General features: G+C 50.2%; 7 protein-coding genes across 7 annotated transcripts; 3 read left to right on the forward strand and 4 right to left on the reverse strand.

Annotated features, from left to right (window-relative positions):
* Positions 1-475: 475 nt before the first annotated feature.
* Positions 476-1,323, reverse strand: N7515_008191 (uncharacterized protein; the record flags this gene model as incomplete). The annotated part of the gene is made up of 3 exons (XM_056668935.1): positions 476-719; positions 789-1,261; positions 1,321-1,323. 3 exons carry the CDS (start codon positions 1,321-1,323, stop codon positions 476-478), a joined length of 720 nt encoding a protein of 239 aa, XP_056518765.1.
* A 1,820-nt stretch (positions 1,324-3,143) lies between these two features.
* N7515_008192 (CNOT2/3/5 family protein) lies at positions 3,144-5,061 on the reverse strand (the record flags this gene model as incomplete). The annotated part of the gene is made up of 3 exons (XM_056668936.1): positions 3,144-3,204; positions 3,260-4,734; positions 4,807-5,061. The coding sequence occupies 3 exons, from the start codon at positions 5,059-5,061 to the stop codon at positions 3,144-3,146; spliced, it is 1,791 nt and encodes a 596-aa protein (XP_056518766.1).
* A 550-nt stretch (positions 5,062-5,611) lies between these two features.
* N7515_008193 (D-aminoacyl-tRNA deacylase) lies at positions 5,612-6,423 on the forward strand (the record flags this gene model as incomplete). The annotated part of the gene is made up of 5 exons (XM_056668937.1): positions 5,612-5,618; positions 5,670-5,848; positions 5,899-5,941; positions 5,997-6,223; positions 6,292-6,423. The coding sequence occupies 5 exons, from the start codon at positions 5,612-5,614 to the stop codon at positions 6,421-6,423; spliced, it is 588 nt and encodes a 195-aa protein (XP_056518767.1).
* A 283-nt stretch (positions 6,424-6,706) lies between these two features.
* N7515_008194 (peptidylprolyl isomerase) lies at positions 6,707-8,079 on the forward strand (the record flags this gene model as incomplete). The annotated part of the gene is made up of 5 exons (XM_056668938.1): positions 6,707-6,722; positions 6,800-6,864; positions 6,926-6,935; positions 6,987-7,080; positions 7,122-8,079. The coding sequence occupies 5 exons, from the start codon at positions 6,707-6,709 to the stop codon at positions 8,077-8,079; spliced, it is 1,143 nt and encodes a 380-aa protein (XP_056518768.1).
* A 488-nt stretch (positions 8,080-8,567) lies between these two features.
* On the forward strand, positions 8,568-9,955 carry N7515_008195 (NAD(P)/FAD-dependent oxidoreductase; the record flags this gene model as incomplete). Its single annotated transcript, XM_056668939.1, has 2 exons — positions 8,568-8,751; positions 8,817-9,955. 2 exons carry the CDS (start codon positions 8,568-8,570, stop codon positions 9,953-9,955), a joined length of 1,323 nt encoding a protein of 440 aa, XP_056518769.1.
* Positions 9,956-10,050: 95 nt separating this feature from the next.
* On the reverse strand, positions 10,051-11,531 carry N7515_008196 (acetamidase/formamidase family protein; the record flags this gene model as incomplete). Its single annotated transcript, XM_056668940.1, has 5 exons — positions 10,051-10,629; positions 10,687-10,963; positions 11,019-11,307; positions 11,378-11,396; positions 11,457-11,531. The coding sequence occupies 5 exons, from the start codon at positions 11,529-11,531 to the stop codon at positions 10,051-10,053; spliced, it is 1,239 nt and encodes a 412-aa protein (XP_056518770.1).
* Positions 11,532-12,036: 505 nt separating this feature from the next.
* On the reverse strand, positions 12,037-13,544 carry usgS (transmembrane protein UsgS; the record flags this gene model as incomplete). Its single annotated transcript, XM_056668941.1, has 5 exons — positions 12,037-12,393; positions 12,443-12,836; positions 12,892-13,064; positions 13,117-13,223; positions 13,487-13,544. The coding sequence occupies 5 exons, from the start codon at positions 13,542-13,544 to the stop codon at positions 12,037-12,039; spliced, it is 1,089 nt and encodes a 362-aa protein (XP_056518771.1).
* Positions 13,545-13,856: the final 312 nt, after the last annotated feature.

The following is a 13,856-nucleotide window of genomic DNA, read 5'->3' on the forward strand; positions in this document are numbered from 1 at the left end:
CCGATGAAGAGAGAAATTAGTTAGTAGAAACAAATTAGTTCTACAGAGTCTTCATTTCGTTTCGTTTTCTTTTTCCTTCAGAAAATTCAGTCTCGATCTTCTTTGTCTGTATGAGGGATATTCTTAGGGCTCGTATAGGTACCTGCATTGAACCAGGGTTCCTTGTAGATCACTTGCTGTAAGAGCCTGTAACAAAGAAAAGGAGAAGGGAATACATCGGTTTAGCAGTTCAACTTCGAAAACAAAGGAGATCAAGAATAAATCATAAACCGTCACTATTCATCAACATAACCTATCAAGTCTAGATTCTAGAAACAAACAGAGATTCGTAAAAGGTCAACAACCCTCAAGAAACAACCATCTTCTATACACGACCGTGCCAAACCAGACACGATCAATCCCAATCCCAAAGAATAAAAACGAAGAGAATATCCAATCAAACAGTCATAACATCATAAAAAACGGTAAACACAACTCAGGAAATCTCCTTCGCAGACCGCTTACAACCCCCGCGCTTCGGCACATGAAGATGATGATACGACCGCAAATGCTCAACAAGATGATCCTGTCTCGGAAACCCATTACTGCCCTTCCGCGAGCACTGATCAACCGGACAATTACGAAAAACCGGGTAATGCACGCTAGACTGGTGGCGCTTCAGGTCTGCAAAGCGGGTGAAGGACTTGCCGCAGTTGTCGCAGCCGAAGGGTTTGGAGGTTCTGCAATGCGGACTTTGTTAGCTAATTTGAACTGCATTTGTGCTGACGCGTTGGCGCAGCGCTGCTTACCTAGATGTGGATGTATAGGCAGATGCGCATGTCGAGGCAGAGGTTGATGTAGATGGGGCTGGTGAGTCCGGAGCGGAGTCGTAGCCGAGTCCGTGTGGGTAGGAGGGGAGAGAGAGGTCCTCGGATGGGAAGGTGAAGTTGCTGCTGTAGCTGCTGCCGCAGCTGCTGGGTGCGCTTTGGGTTGGGTATTGGTCGAAGGTTGGTGGGGGGTAGTCTTGTGTTTGTGTTTGGTAGGTGTATGGGGAGCTGGTGATGGAGTAGACTTCTGGGAGGTCTGTCATTGGGTAGGTGGTTGTGTCGATGTTGTAGAGGGGTTGGGTGTCGTAGAAGAAGAAGTCCATTGTTCCTGGGGAGGAAGTGGAGGAGTAGGAGGAGGAGTAGGTGGAGTCTGGGTAGCTGAAGGGGGATTGCGATTGCATGTCGATTGGGATTGCGTATGGGCGTTGGGTTGGGGTGGGGATTGGGATTGCCGTCTTTAGAGAGAGGGAGGGTTAGAGTAGGACTTATGGGCATATGCTGTTAAGTCACTTACCATTGTGTAGACTTGGGAAGGGGACTAAGTTATGGGGGAAAAGCTCTCAAGATTGATTTGGGGGACCAAATATTTAGATCCATTCAAAGAGCGAAATAAGAAAGTCCTTTCCTCGAGGTACCTTGGGCTCCTTTTATGTTCCAGTTCAGAGTCTCGGTATTGGTTGACACGGGATGAGTACATGCAAGTCCGGGCTGTGACTGGACACTAAAAGAGTTCTAGAAAGAGACTAGAACAGCAGCTGGACGCAGACTGGACGAAATCAACTCAGCCTCTCCGCCTCTTCGCAGAAGGATTTATGCAATTCGCGGATCCCTCAGACGCCGAATATTCCACGGTCCTTCTAGCGGCTCCCGGTGGGGTGTGATGATTGGCGCAGTGAGGAGAGGAAGATAAGCAGCGGTCAGACTTCACTGCCCAGTTTTCTTTCTCTTTTTTCCCCTCACGGCGATCTTCCTGTGATTGGTTGCTGGCTGTTCTGTGTGCCTTCTAGCGTCGTTCTAGCGTTGCCAAGAGCTCGTGTCTTAGTTTGGTGGTTTGTGTACAAGTCACAGGGATTACACTGATGCATGAGGGAGAGGGGGAAGGGGAGAGGATGCTGTATCCAACATAGGGTATATCTCACACCAACAAGTAACATACATAGAACGACCAATCCAAGTGAGTCAAGTGAAGTAAGTCAAGTCAGTCAACCCCCGACACTAACGCAAAGACAAACCCACATTGACGTATCTCAACTCGGCACGAATGTGCCGAGTCCAAAATCGTGAGAACCCGAACCCGTGATCTCCCACTGTGTCACAAATTCCCCATACTCCATACTCTACCTGTCCTCCAATCCGGGGATGATAGATCGTTCTGACGCACAGCCCCTGTCCATATCTGCCCCAAATAGCGTTCGCCAATCCCCGTCCTCGACTCCTTCCAGAACAAAAATCCCGCACTTTCTAGCGTGCCAAGAGAGACACTAGAAAAGCAAACTTGTACTTGTACTTAGCGTTTTCTGACGTAGGTACTTTGTAAATGGGCTGGGCTTTGCATGCATAGCATAACTAGCGTAGGTTGAAAAAGGCGAGGTTTCGTCACATGTTGGGGTCGTGACTGGCTCGTTTCATTTTGCTGTTTTTTTTTTTATTTATTTATTTATTTTTTATTTGGTTTTTCTTTTCCTTTTCTGGACCATTGCTGCCCCGGCTCTGACTTGTCAGGCAAGTCAGGCTGCTGTGTTGTGACTCGGATGTAGAGAACTTGCAGCCGTGCCGCCCCCGGTTTCCCGGTCTCTTTTTCTTTTCTTTTTTTTTTTTTGAGATTTATTATTCATGAATGTTCATGCTTGCACTCGTCAACTTAGGAAATCGGCTGATCTGCAGTTATGTACTCCGTACATACTCCGTACACTTGATCGACGTGCCCCGCTGTATGTTGGGCGATGAAGTCACTGGGGTAAATTGGACAGACGCATTAGCCAGGTACCCGCAAGGCAGACTACGCATAAGCATGGAAATCGACTTTCCTCAGGCTGGGCCGAAACTACTTATTCAACTCGTATTACTACACACACATGACGGAACTGCCAGACATAAAATTCCCACGACTGATGATCGTATTGAAACTGATAATCCGAATAACACGAAACTCCCATCACCGAGCCCTATTCGTTGCACTCATTGCCAGTCCCGCGAATGCAAAAATAAAACTGCCCCGAGACCCCACGGATTTCCAAAGTTCCTCCCCAAAGCCCCAAAACACCCAGTCTATCGAGTCATAGCGCCAGGCCACAAAGGTCGAACTAATCAATCATGGGGGTGAATCATAGGATAAAGCTATAACTCGTCCTCGAGGTATTTGTAAACGAACTTGAAATCAGCCTTGCGCCGATTCATCCTGTTTAATTGTAAGTGATGCGCTCATTGATGCGATTCAGGCGGATTCTACTAACCATGTGCTTTCGTAGTCGAAGAAGCGATAAGTGCCTTGTTCGAATTCCTCAGTGATGTTCTTGGGCTCCTCGTGACGCTGGAACCAAGTCTGGTACTGTTTGTGGAAGCGCCAGCTCTGATTGCGTAGCGCTTTGGCGGCCAGATATTGCTGATATGACCCTTGACGGTAGTAGAAGAGGTAAAACAAAGTATCCGTGTCGATTCGCCCAGTCTCATACAGCCGGGGGTCGTCGAATATTGCTAGAGGCTCCTGTGGATAGTACAGCGCAGTACTATAGGGGTTCTGCGGCTTGTAGTGACGAGGCTTTTCGGCATCGCCAGCCTCCGGACATGTTGTCAATGAGGTAGCCAGAAGACGCTGAACAGATGGTGATGGGTTGGCCGACGCGCGGGACTTCGTCACTTCGAATGATTGGAGCAGATCCTGCAGACCCGGGGGCAGATGATATACCGACTCTTCCGTTTCGGCTCCTTCTGCCTCTACCTTGCCGTTCGTGGGTGCCTCAGCCTTGGTCGGCGCCGCCGATGGACCACTGGTACCGGCGGCGGCCTTTGATCGCCCAGCCCCAGGAAGTTCTTCTGCGGTAGGTGCCGCAGCAGGTGAAACCGTTGACTTGGCAACGGGCAGGGGAGACGCCACACTAGGGGAAGCAGTCGACGACTTGGAAATCGGCATTGCCGCGGAAAGAGCCGGGCTGAACCCGGGTGGAGGGGGAAGAGGGAGAATGCCAACGCCACTTTTGTCACTCGCAGCGGCAGCCGCAGCGGCGGAGGCATACTTGAGGGTTTCACCAGGGGGGCGAGTGGGAAGAGGAGCGGGCTTCATGCCGGTAGTGGCACTGGAGGAAGCAGCGGGATGGAGGGTAGCAAGAACAGGAAGGGGCGATTTCATCTGCGTAGATGGTCTTCGAGGTGTCGGCGCATCCGCCTTAGACTTCGGTTTGGGCTCTGGCTCTTCATCTTGGATTGACTGGTTATCTTGTGACGATACACGGTCGTCGCCGCCCATGCCGAATTGTGCCTCGACCTCCTCGCCGATGTTCAGATCATCGTAGAGTGTCTCGTCCTCGCCGGAGTAGTCGGGGCTACCGCCTTCCTCCACGTAGTATTTGATACTCTCCTTGAGATCTTGTACCGCACTCACATCGAGGTTCCCGTTTTGTAACGAACGATTTAAGAACTCCAACTTGTTCACATGCCATTTATGTCGTTCCGTAACATGCGAGATGTCGGCCATTCGATCTGCCTTCTTCGTATCCTTCTTGCCCTTCTTCATTTGCGCATGAAGTGTCTCTTCCTCCGCTTCTAAGGCCTCGATCTTCAGCTGAAGCTCGTCGACCATGTTCGAGAGGAATTCAGAGCATTCGACTCTTTCCTTCTCCTTGGGGTCAAGTCGTGAAGCTGCCGATAAGCCTTCTTTAGAGTAGGCTTTCGTCTTCATCTCCTTTTCAACGGCCTTGAATTGTTCCATGCACTAGAGAGGTCATTAGCTCACTGTCCCTTGGGCACACTTGGCCCAGCCAGGACCCTAGATCGGAGAACCCACCACTTCAATAGCCTTCCTTTGCTCCATCAACGGAGCCTTATCCTTAACCTCATTTCCAGCAGCCCATGATTTGATCTGATCGCGGAACCTTTGGAGCTTCTTGATTTCGCGCTTGAGGTGGTCTTCGAGTTTATCCCGTTGCGTGGGATTCGTAGCTTGGCGGATCTTCTCGTAGATGCCTTCGAAAGTCTGAATCCCTTCAGCGACTTTCTTGAAGGTCTTGTCAATTTCTTGTTGCGTTTTTCGGGCTGCCATTGTGAACCCGTTGATTGTGGATTGTACCGTCCACTGCCGTCGGTATTAATGCGGTCGAATCGGTGTGGTGGTGCGCTTCCAGCCTGGGGGATCGCCAGTGTCCAGGTTGGAAAATAAGGGTGAGAGGAATTGTGGGTAAAAGGTGTTTGTTTGACACAAGGAGGGCCAAAGGATCGGAAAGTCCATGGAATGCTCTCCGCGCTTGAGTGGAAAGCTTCGTGGACGCCTAATTGGGTAGGCGGTCACGGGCGGAGGCAAACGTGAGGGCGGAGGGAGATGGTAAAGTCACCGTTGCAAGCAGTTTGACTTCTACTACGTCAGGTTGCTCTGTGATTATCTGATGCGATCGGGAATATTTATTTCCCCGATAACTGACTGTCGCACTGGCAAAGTAAGTTAAAGAGCCTCACTCGACCAACCGATTTGGGAAAGTGCCAACACTATCGGTGGTCTTATCTTACCTACGCCATACTACTTGGCGGGTACATTCCCATCCCTACCAAGCTATTTCTCATGCCAACAATCGAGAAGGACCCATTAGTTCGCCAACATGAAAGGTTCGCATCCTCGACCTCCGCCATGACTTCAAGCCCGCTCACCCCGTCTAGTCGTCATCCAAAGAGTCAAATCAGCCTCCGTGTCCGTTGATTCCGAGTTGGTCTCGTCCATTGGCAAAGGTCTTCTTGTATTTGCCGGCATTGGGAAAGAGGATACCGAGAAAGATGCAGAGAATTTGGTGAATAAGATTCTAAAGGCCAAGTTCTGGCCCGACGACAATGACGTACAAGTAAGGCAGTCGCTGGACATGCGCAGGGTCCGCCGTTAACATTATCGCAGTGGAAGAAAAGTGTCAAGGATATTGAGGGAGAAGTCCTATGTGGTATGTCTCTTCCTCGCCAATTGTAAGGCAAAAGCTGATGATAGCGTTCAACTAGTCTCCCAATTCACCCTCTATGCAAAAATGAAGAAAGGCAACAAACCCGACTTCCACGATGCAGCCAGCCCCGATACTGCGCGCAGAATCTATGACTTCTTCTACAAGAAGATGGGCGAAGGCTATGCCCCCGACCGCATCAAGAATGGTGTCTTCCAGGCCATGATGGATGTCGAATTGAAGAACGACGGGCCGGTGGGTGTAGACTACTGCAGCGAAGACGCGGCGGTACATTTGCCTTCCTGGCTCCTTTTTCCTCGCCGCTATCGAAGTCATACTGACTGGTCTACTTCTAGGTCACCATTGAGATCAACACCAATCTCCCCAAAAAGGAACCCAAGGAACCCAAGGAGGGAGACAAAAAGTCTGACGAACAGGATATCAAGGGATCATTTGAATTTCAAATACCGCCTGAATTGTTGCAATGAAGGAGAAAATTAGATTTAGAATAATGCGCTGTACATATTGTTCGTGGATACCCCAATACCATTTGTTGCAAACTTTCCCATGTGATGTTAGCTAGCCGTCTGAAATATAGTTGGGGTCTTCGCTGGCCGCAATGGAAGCTTCCTGAACCTCAAGAGCCGCGCTCCCCACAAAGAGCCTTACTTCTCCTCCTCTTCTTCCTTTCCCACTTCTTCAACATCTCATCCTTGAACTCTAATACCGTTTTCTCTTCCTCTCTTACCTTTCTTTCTCTTCCGATCAGTCATGGCCGCAACTCAGCGTAAGTCGAGGATTTAGTGCGGGGCCCACCGATCTGCCCGCACAGATTGCGCTGTTCGAGTTACTGACCACTTCTAGGCTCTCGTGTCTTCTTTGACATTCGAATTGGCAAGGGCGAGCCTAGCCGTGTCACATTTGAGCTTGTAAGTGGCATGCATCCTCCGTCAGATCCAACTCACAACTAACATTTCGGCCCTCAAACAGTTCGACGATGGTACGACATGATTCTCTCACTTAACCAAAACCCGACTAACAACAGCAACAGTCGTCCCCAAGACCGCAGACAATTTCCGAGCTCTCTGTACCGGCGAGAAGGGCATTGGCACCCAGGGCAAGGAACTGACCTACAAAGGCATGTGGTATCCCGCTCCCATCATGTTGGTGCCCACTAACCGCGGAGCTCCGATTTAGGCTCAATTTTCCACCGAGTGATCAAGCAGTTCATGATTCAGGGTGGTGACTTCACCGCATTCAACGGTACCGGTGGCGAGTCTATCTACGGCGAAAAGTTCCCCGATGAGAACTTCGATCTCAAGCATGACCGTCCTTTCCTGCTCTCCATGGCCAACTCCGGCCCTGGCACGAACGGCAGCCAGTTCTTCGTCACCACTGTTCCTACCCCCCACCTCGATGGCAAGCACGTCGTGTTCGGTGAGGTGATCAACGGCAAGGGCGTTGTTCGCAAGATCGAGAACCTCCCTACCCAGTCCGACAAGCCTACGGAGGACGTTACTATTGTGGACTGCGGTCAGCTCTCCGGCGACGCATACGAGAACGCGGCCACACGCCCCGCAGATTCGACTGGCGACAAGTACGAAGACTTCCCCGAGGACTACCAGGGCGAGCTCACCGTGAAACTCTGCTTTGACATCGCTTCCGAACTGAAGGAATACGGCAAGAAAGCTTACCTGAGTGGGGATTATAACCTGAGCTTTGAGAAATACCAGAAGGCTGTGCGCTATTTGAATGATGCCCCCGAGCTCACTGAAGAGGACAAGACCCAACAGCTGGGCGAGCAAGTGCAGGCAATGCGGCTCACCCTGTTCTCCAACTCCTCTCAGTGCGGCATCAAGCTCAACAACTACAAAATGGCCAGGAAGTGGGCCGATTTTGCGATCGAATTGGCCAACAAGATCCCCACCAAGGATGCTGACAAGGCCAAGGCATACTACCGTCTGGGTTATGCCGAGGTGCGCCTGCACGACGAGGATTCCGCACTCAAGCATCTGCAGGAAGCCCACACGCTAGCCCCTAACGATGCTAATATCAACAAGGAGATCGACGCAGTCAAGAAGGCTATCCAAAGCCAGAAGGCCGCGGAGAAGGCTCGGGCCCAGAAGTTCCTCAACGCCCTCTAGATTTCTCCCATTTGATTTGCTTGTTTGCTCCGGTCTTTGGTTCTAATCATGATTCACGATGCGGTCCCCGTACCAATGAGATATGATGTATAATATAACATCATGCGGGCAATTTGCCTCCCTCGTGTTTCCTTAAGCACATACTGTAATCTCTCGGCGTGATAAGTCTCGTACAGCATAGCAAGCTTGGCATAGATCTAGCCAAATAACTGGGATCGGAATTGGCTTAAAATAGTTTTCAGAGGGGAGATTCATCTGTACTGATGTAGGTAGACATCATTAGAGCTACTAAATTCGGATTCACGGATACATCTCGCAGCTGATATGTCAAATCTCGGTTTCAACAGATCTCCGAGCTCCGAGTGTGTTTCAACATCTGTTACAGGGATTGTTTCGATCATATGATTTTGTGATGACACTATGCCCTCGCGGTTTGGACTTCCAAGTTCCTCCCTCCACTTGACCTCGAAATCTCCAAAGCCCATACAATGTCCGACTTGAAGCCCAATTCAATACTAATAATCGGCGCCGGTACATGGGGCTGTTCAGCAGCTCTCCATCTTGCCCGACGAGGATACACAAATGTGAAAGTACTTGATCCTCACCAGGTGCCATCATCCATTGCTGCGGGGAACGACATCAACAAAATCATGGAGCACAAGGAGCTGAAATGTGACGTCGCTTTTCCCTTTCCAACAGAACACAACGAAACCAACAAAACGACTAACATTGACCAGCCCCAAATGCCGACGCTGGAAGTATAGCCTTTACAACATTCACCAGAGCAGCCCTTCAAGGCTGGAAAACCGACCCAATTTTCCAGCCATATTTCCACGAAACCGGCTTCATAGTTTGCGGACATACACCCGAACTGATAGAGCACATCAAACACGAAGAGATCGACCAGTTAGCAGGCGATTACACGGCCTTGGAATCGGCAGACGATTTCCGCAACACAATGCCACCAGGCGTTCTCACCGGCGACTTCCCAGACTGGAAAGGCTGGATCAGCCGTTCAGGGGCCGGGTGGATCCATGCTCAAAAAGCTATGGTGTCCGCATATAACGAGGCTCGACGCCTAGGTGTCAGCTTCGTGACTGGCTCACCAGCCGGGGGCGTCACTGCCCTGATATACGAGAACGGCGATTTTGTCGGGGCCAAGACCGCAGATGGATTGTCCCATCGTGCGGACCGGACTATTCTTGCGGCCGGGGCTGGTAGTGATGCTCTATTGGATTTCGAGAAGCAGTTGCGTCCGACGGCGTGGACATTGAGTCATATTCGGATGACGCCTGAGGAAGCGCAGAAGTATCGAGGCTTGCCTGTGTTGTTCAATATCGCGAAGGGGTTCTTTATCGAGCCGGATGAGGAAAATCATGAGCTCAAGATCTGCGATGAACACCCGGGATACTGTAACTTTGTGTCGGATCCTGATCGTCCGGGTGAGAAGCGGAGTGTTCCGTTTGCTAGAGAGCAGATTCCTCTTGAAGCGGAAAGACGGGCTCGAGAGTTTCTGCGTGATACTATGCCGCAGCTTGCGGAGAGGCCTTTTTCGTTTGCGAGAATCTGCTGGGATGCGGATACGGTTGATCGGGCTTTTCTTATTGATCGGCATCCTGGGTATCCGTCGCTCGTGGTTGCTGTTGGTGGGTCGGGAAATGGGGCTATGCAGATGCCTGCTATTGGGGGTTTTATTGCTGATGCGCTGGAGGGGAAGCTATGTGAGGAAGTTAGGGATGTTGTCCGCTGGCGGCCGGAGATTGCTGTTCATCGGGACTGGTGGTCTACGCAGAACAGGTTTGGGGGTCCGAATAGGGTTGTGGATTTTCAGGATGTGAATGAGAATGACTGGACGCATATTGTATATACTGAATGAGACCAATTTTCATGGATTAGGAGGTAGTGACCTTGGATTCGTTTTTAGAGGGAACAGCACACAAGATGCGAGACCTATCGCTTCCTGTCACCAGTCTACTTGCTCACAAAAGCACAAGTCCCCATATCCTTCTTGACCACCTCAGCCTCAGGTCTAATATCAAAGTCAAAGATATCCATCGGCAACGAAAGCGTAGTGCACGCATTCGGAACATCCACTATCCCCGCAATATGACCCTGCACCGGCGCACAGCTAAGCAGCAGGTAAATCTGATAATCACTATAACCATAGCGTCTCAGATATTCAATAACCCGGAGACAAGTCTGCCTATAGGCAACAGTCGCATCCAGGAAATGCTGCTTGCCATTCTCGTCAACCGAGAACCCCTCGAATGTCAAGTATCGACCGGGCCCGAATTGCGGCTCCACCGGCCCTGCGTGGAAGATTGGCGACTTCATGCCTAGCTTCGCCATACCATCCTTCATAACTGTAAACTTGAGCGTGATGACACCGGCCATCTCGATGGCTCCGCAGAATGAGATTTCGCCATCCCCTTGTGAGAAATGCAGGTCTCCGACGGAGAATTTGGCTCCAGGGACGTGGACGGGTAGGTATACCTTTGATCCGCGGGAAAGGTTTTTGATATCGCAGTTCCCGCCGTGTTCGGGACGGCCCTGGACATTGCATGTTAGTGGCGTAGGCAATACTTCGTTGATTAGGCTCAGACATACTGGAATAGTCCGCGCACCCTCTTTCGCAATCTTGCTCAGCACGTCATGGGTAGCACATCCACCATGGGTATTCTGAGGATTCGGCGGTTGGGCAACAATCTGATCAGCGTCCGTGTTGGCGGCAATCAGCTCGCCCTCGCGACGATTCCATTCAGCTAGAACCTCCGCTGATGGGGCACAGCCCAGAATTCCGGGATGAATGAGTCCCGCGAAGCGAACACCAGGGATATGTCGGGATGAGCAGAAAATCCCTTCAAAGTCCCAGATTGCTTTTGCTCTGCCGGGAATCTGTTAGCAACGATATACGTGTCGTGATACCATGATAACCATACGCTTCAGGATACAGCTTGTCTAGGAAGCCTCCGCCATTATCTTTGTGGAATATTCCGGTGAATCCCCATGGTTGATCTTCAAATGGTTGTACGTCCTGGACCTCGACGACTAGGACATCGCCGGGCTCGGCGGTTTCGATGTCGAAAGGGCCGGATAGATAGTGGATTTTGGTCAGATCTACGTTCTTGATATCGTCGGCGGAGTCATTGTTTCCGATTTGGCCGCCTGTCCAGTCGACACATTCGATTTTAACGACTTCATTGTTGGCGATCTTTCCGTAGGCCGGGACTGGAAGTTGTGGGGAATATATGAGCTTGTGAACATTCAAGGAGGCAAGTAGATGTTAGACTTAGCATACCGTCGGGATGCCATCTGTTCTATTGAGGAATTAGTGTTTGTTTCACGGCATCGGTGGGACTGGGAGTGCGACAACATACATGCAAGCCTGCCTGTTCACTGGCAGGTCTGTTCAGGTCGACCTTTAGAGCTGTCCGAATGCCTTTTTGACCCATATTTGCGCAATATTAAGGGTTTGTCGATTGTTTATTGTGACTGACTGAGGAGATATAAGCTAGACTGGGCATGGCACTTCGGTTTGGGGTAGGCCAGGACCCTTTTATACTCATGAATCATGATGTAGTCCTCCCCTCCAGCCTCCAGGACAACCCTGCAACCCCTCACGAGAACGCGTCACTTACCCCGCAGTCCGTCTATGGGCATGCATAATCTCAGTACCTAGTGATAACTACACGAATGCGTAATCGTGTAGTGTTGGAGATTGTTGGAGATAGTTAATCGCTTATCATCCCTTTACGCATATCTCAACCTAGTGGGCCTAAGCCAATGCCTTCTGCGCTCCGATAAGATACATGAACGGTGCAAACTGCAATGTAATGATATATACCAAGACTCTGTGGCCAGGGCAAAAAGCTGAAATGATCCCTTTGTATGCTGGGACGTTCATTTGACCATGTTCGGTCATGTTTTGCATATCTCGGCGATACAACTCGACGACTCTTAGGTAAACTTCTTTCCGGGCGAGTTAGGGCCATCACTATCGCGCTCATCCGCGTCAACATTGAGCTTGTCAAGATTATCCAGAGACAAGCGCAAGAAATCATGCTTGTTCTTCCAGGTTACCTGGCTTTCTGCGAAGTCAGCGCTCGCGGAAGGAGTTGGCGGCGGGTCGGTAATCTTAGTGACAAGATATGCCGTGGATGCCTCAGCAACACCATACATCAGCACACCGAGATAAGGGATGCGCAGAATAACCGTGAAAGCAAAGGCGAAGCCGAACAGAACACCCTCGCGATCCCGGAACCACCGACGCTTTTGTTCCGGGGTGAACTTGATGCGCCAGAAGTATGGTTCGAGCTAAGAAAAGTTAGCATAATCAAAAGAGAGAGAAGGGGATATAACTCACAAGCTCACGCATCAGACTGCGCGAAGCGAAGTAGGTATGAAGGAACATGACAATGTATCTCTTTGGCAGAAACAGTCCTGCACCAAAGATAGCGGCCGCGGGACCAGAACCGACGTGGTTTCGGAACGTGTAGAAACTGGCCGCAGGCATAACGAATCGACCAACAACAGCAACCATTGACAGCAGGTAAATCCCAAGCATCATGCCAATTTTTTTCGCATAACGATTGAAGAATGACTTGATTGCTTCGGGAATCGGCCGGGAAGCGCTGGAACCGCCTTTGGGAGAGTACTGAACAAGATTGGGGTAATACATAGAGCGCAATTTGTTAGGATCCTCGGTTTTATGTTTCTGGGTGTATGTGGTATCCACCCATTGAATGGACTCCATAAAGCTGGTACTATAGTCAGCGGGAATTGTCCAATGAGAGTCATGCAGAGGGAGCGTACATTTCATCCAGCGTGGGCGTCACATAACGCATCAGGGTCATTAGGAGGAATGGCACCTGGAGGACAGACCTGGACATGAATTCCAAGCCATTGAGAAGCTTGTCATCCCAAACCGCCTGCTCTAGGTTGATCACCCATGACACGAGGTAGATAGAAAATCTCACACTCAGGATCTTGGGTGAAGTCAGAAAGAAATTCACAAGTGCGGGATACGTTGAAACATACTGGGATCTGAATGATCAATTGGATAACGATGCCGATGGCTATCGCAAGAGCTGCTTGCCGGAAATGCTCGTACTTGAACAGTTCGGGGTTCGTCAATGCACGAACGGCTGCAAACTTCAGTTAGCAAGTGTACTAACGGCATACATTATGCAGGGGATCATTCCAAGGCAAATGACAAGAGGTGGCTATGGCAAGCTAGAAACAGTCAAGACATAACTCCTTGCTCAATGGTCTTGGCATGAACTATCATTGAGCTTGGAAGGATGCTGAGTAGATTTCTGGTGAAGCTAGGAATCCGCCCAAGTATTCCAAGCCAATGATCCCTCGGAATGAGTGAGATGAAAGCAAGAAGACACATAGGAAGACATACTTCCTACAATTGTGAGCTGAAAGCCGCGGATCACTGCGTTCGGCTCGAAATTTGACATTGTGTCTTCGAGACTGGGAAAGATCCAGGCAAGTTCTGCTGCCAATAACACCAAGAAAGGCGAATTCCAAAAGAGCCAGAAGTTAGTTGTAAAACATAGAAAGGGAAACAGAAATAACTGTGGATGCCTGCAGCCTGGTCCTCATTGAGAGCTGCGTCATGGTCACCTGACTCATGGCCTGAGGCAATAGTGCAACTCCCCGCGCAACATTGTGCAGATAAGCCCCGTTTCTTGCAGCGGATACCCTGGCGTCTCGCATGATCTTTGTACCAAACATGTCATCTTAATATCTTCCATACATTCTCTCCTTCA

Source organism: Penicillium bovifimosum (genome assembly GCF_028826915.1).
Source record: "Penicillium bovifimosum strain IBT 22155 chromosome Unknown utg000006l_segment0_segment0, whole genome shotgun sequence".
NCBI classification, from domain to species: Eukaryota; Fungi; Ascomycota; class Eurotiomycetes; order Eurotiales; family Aspergillaceae; genus Penicillium; species Penicillium bovifimosum.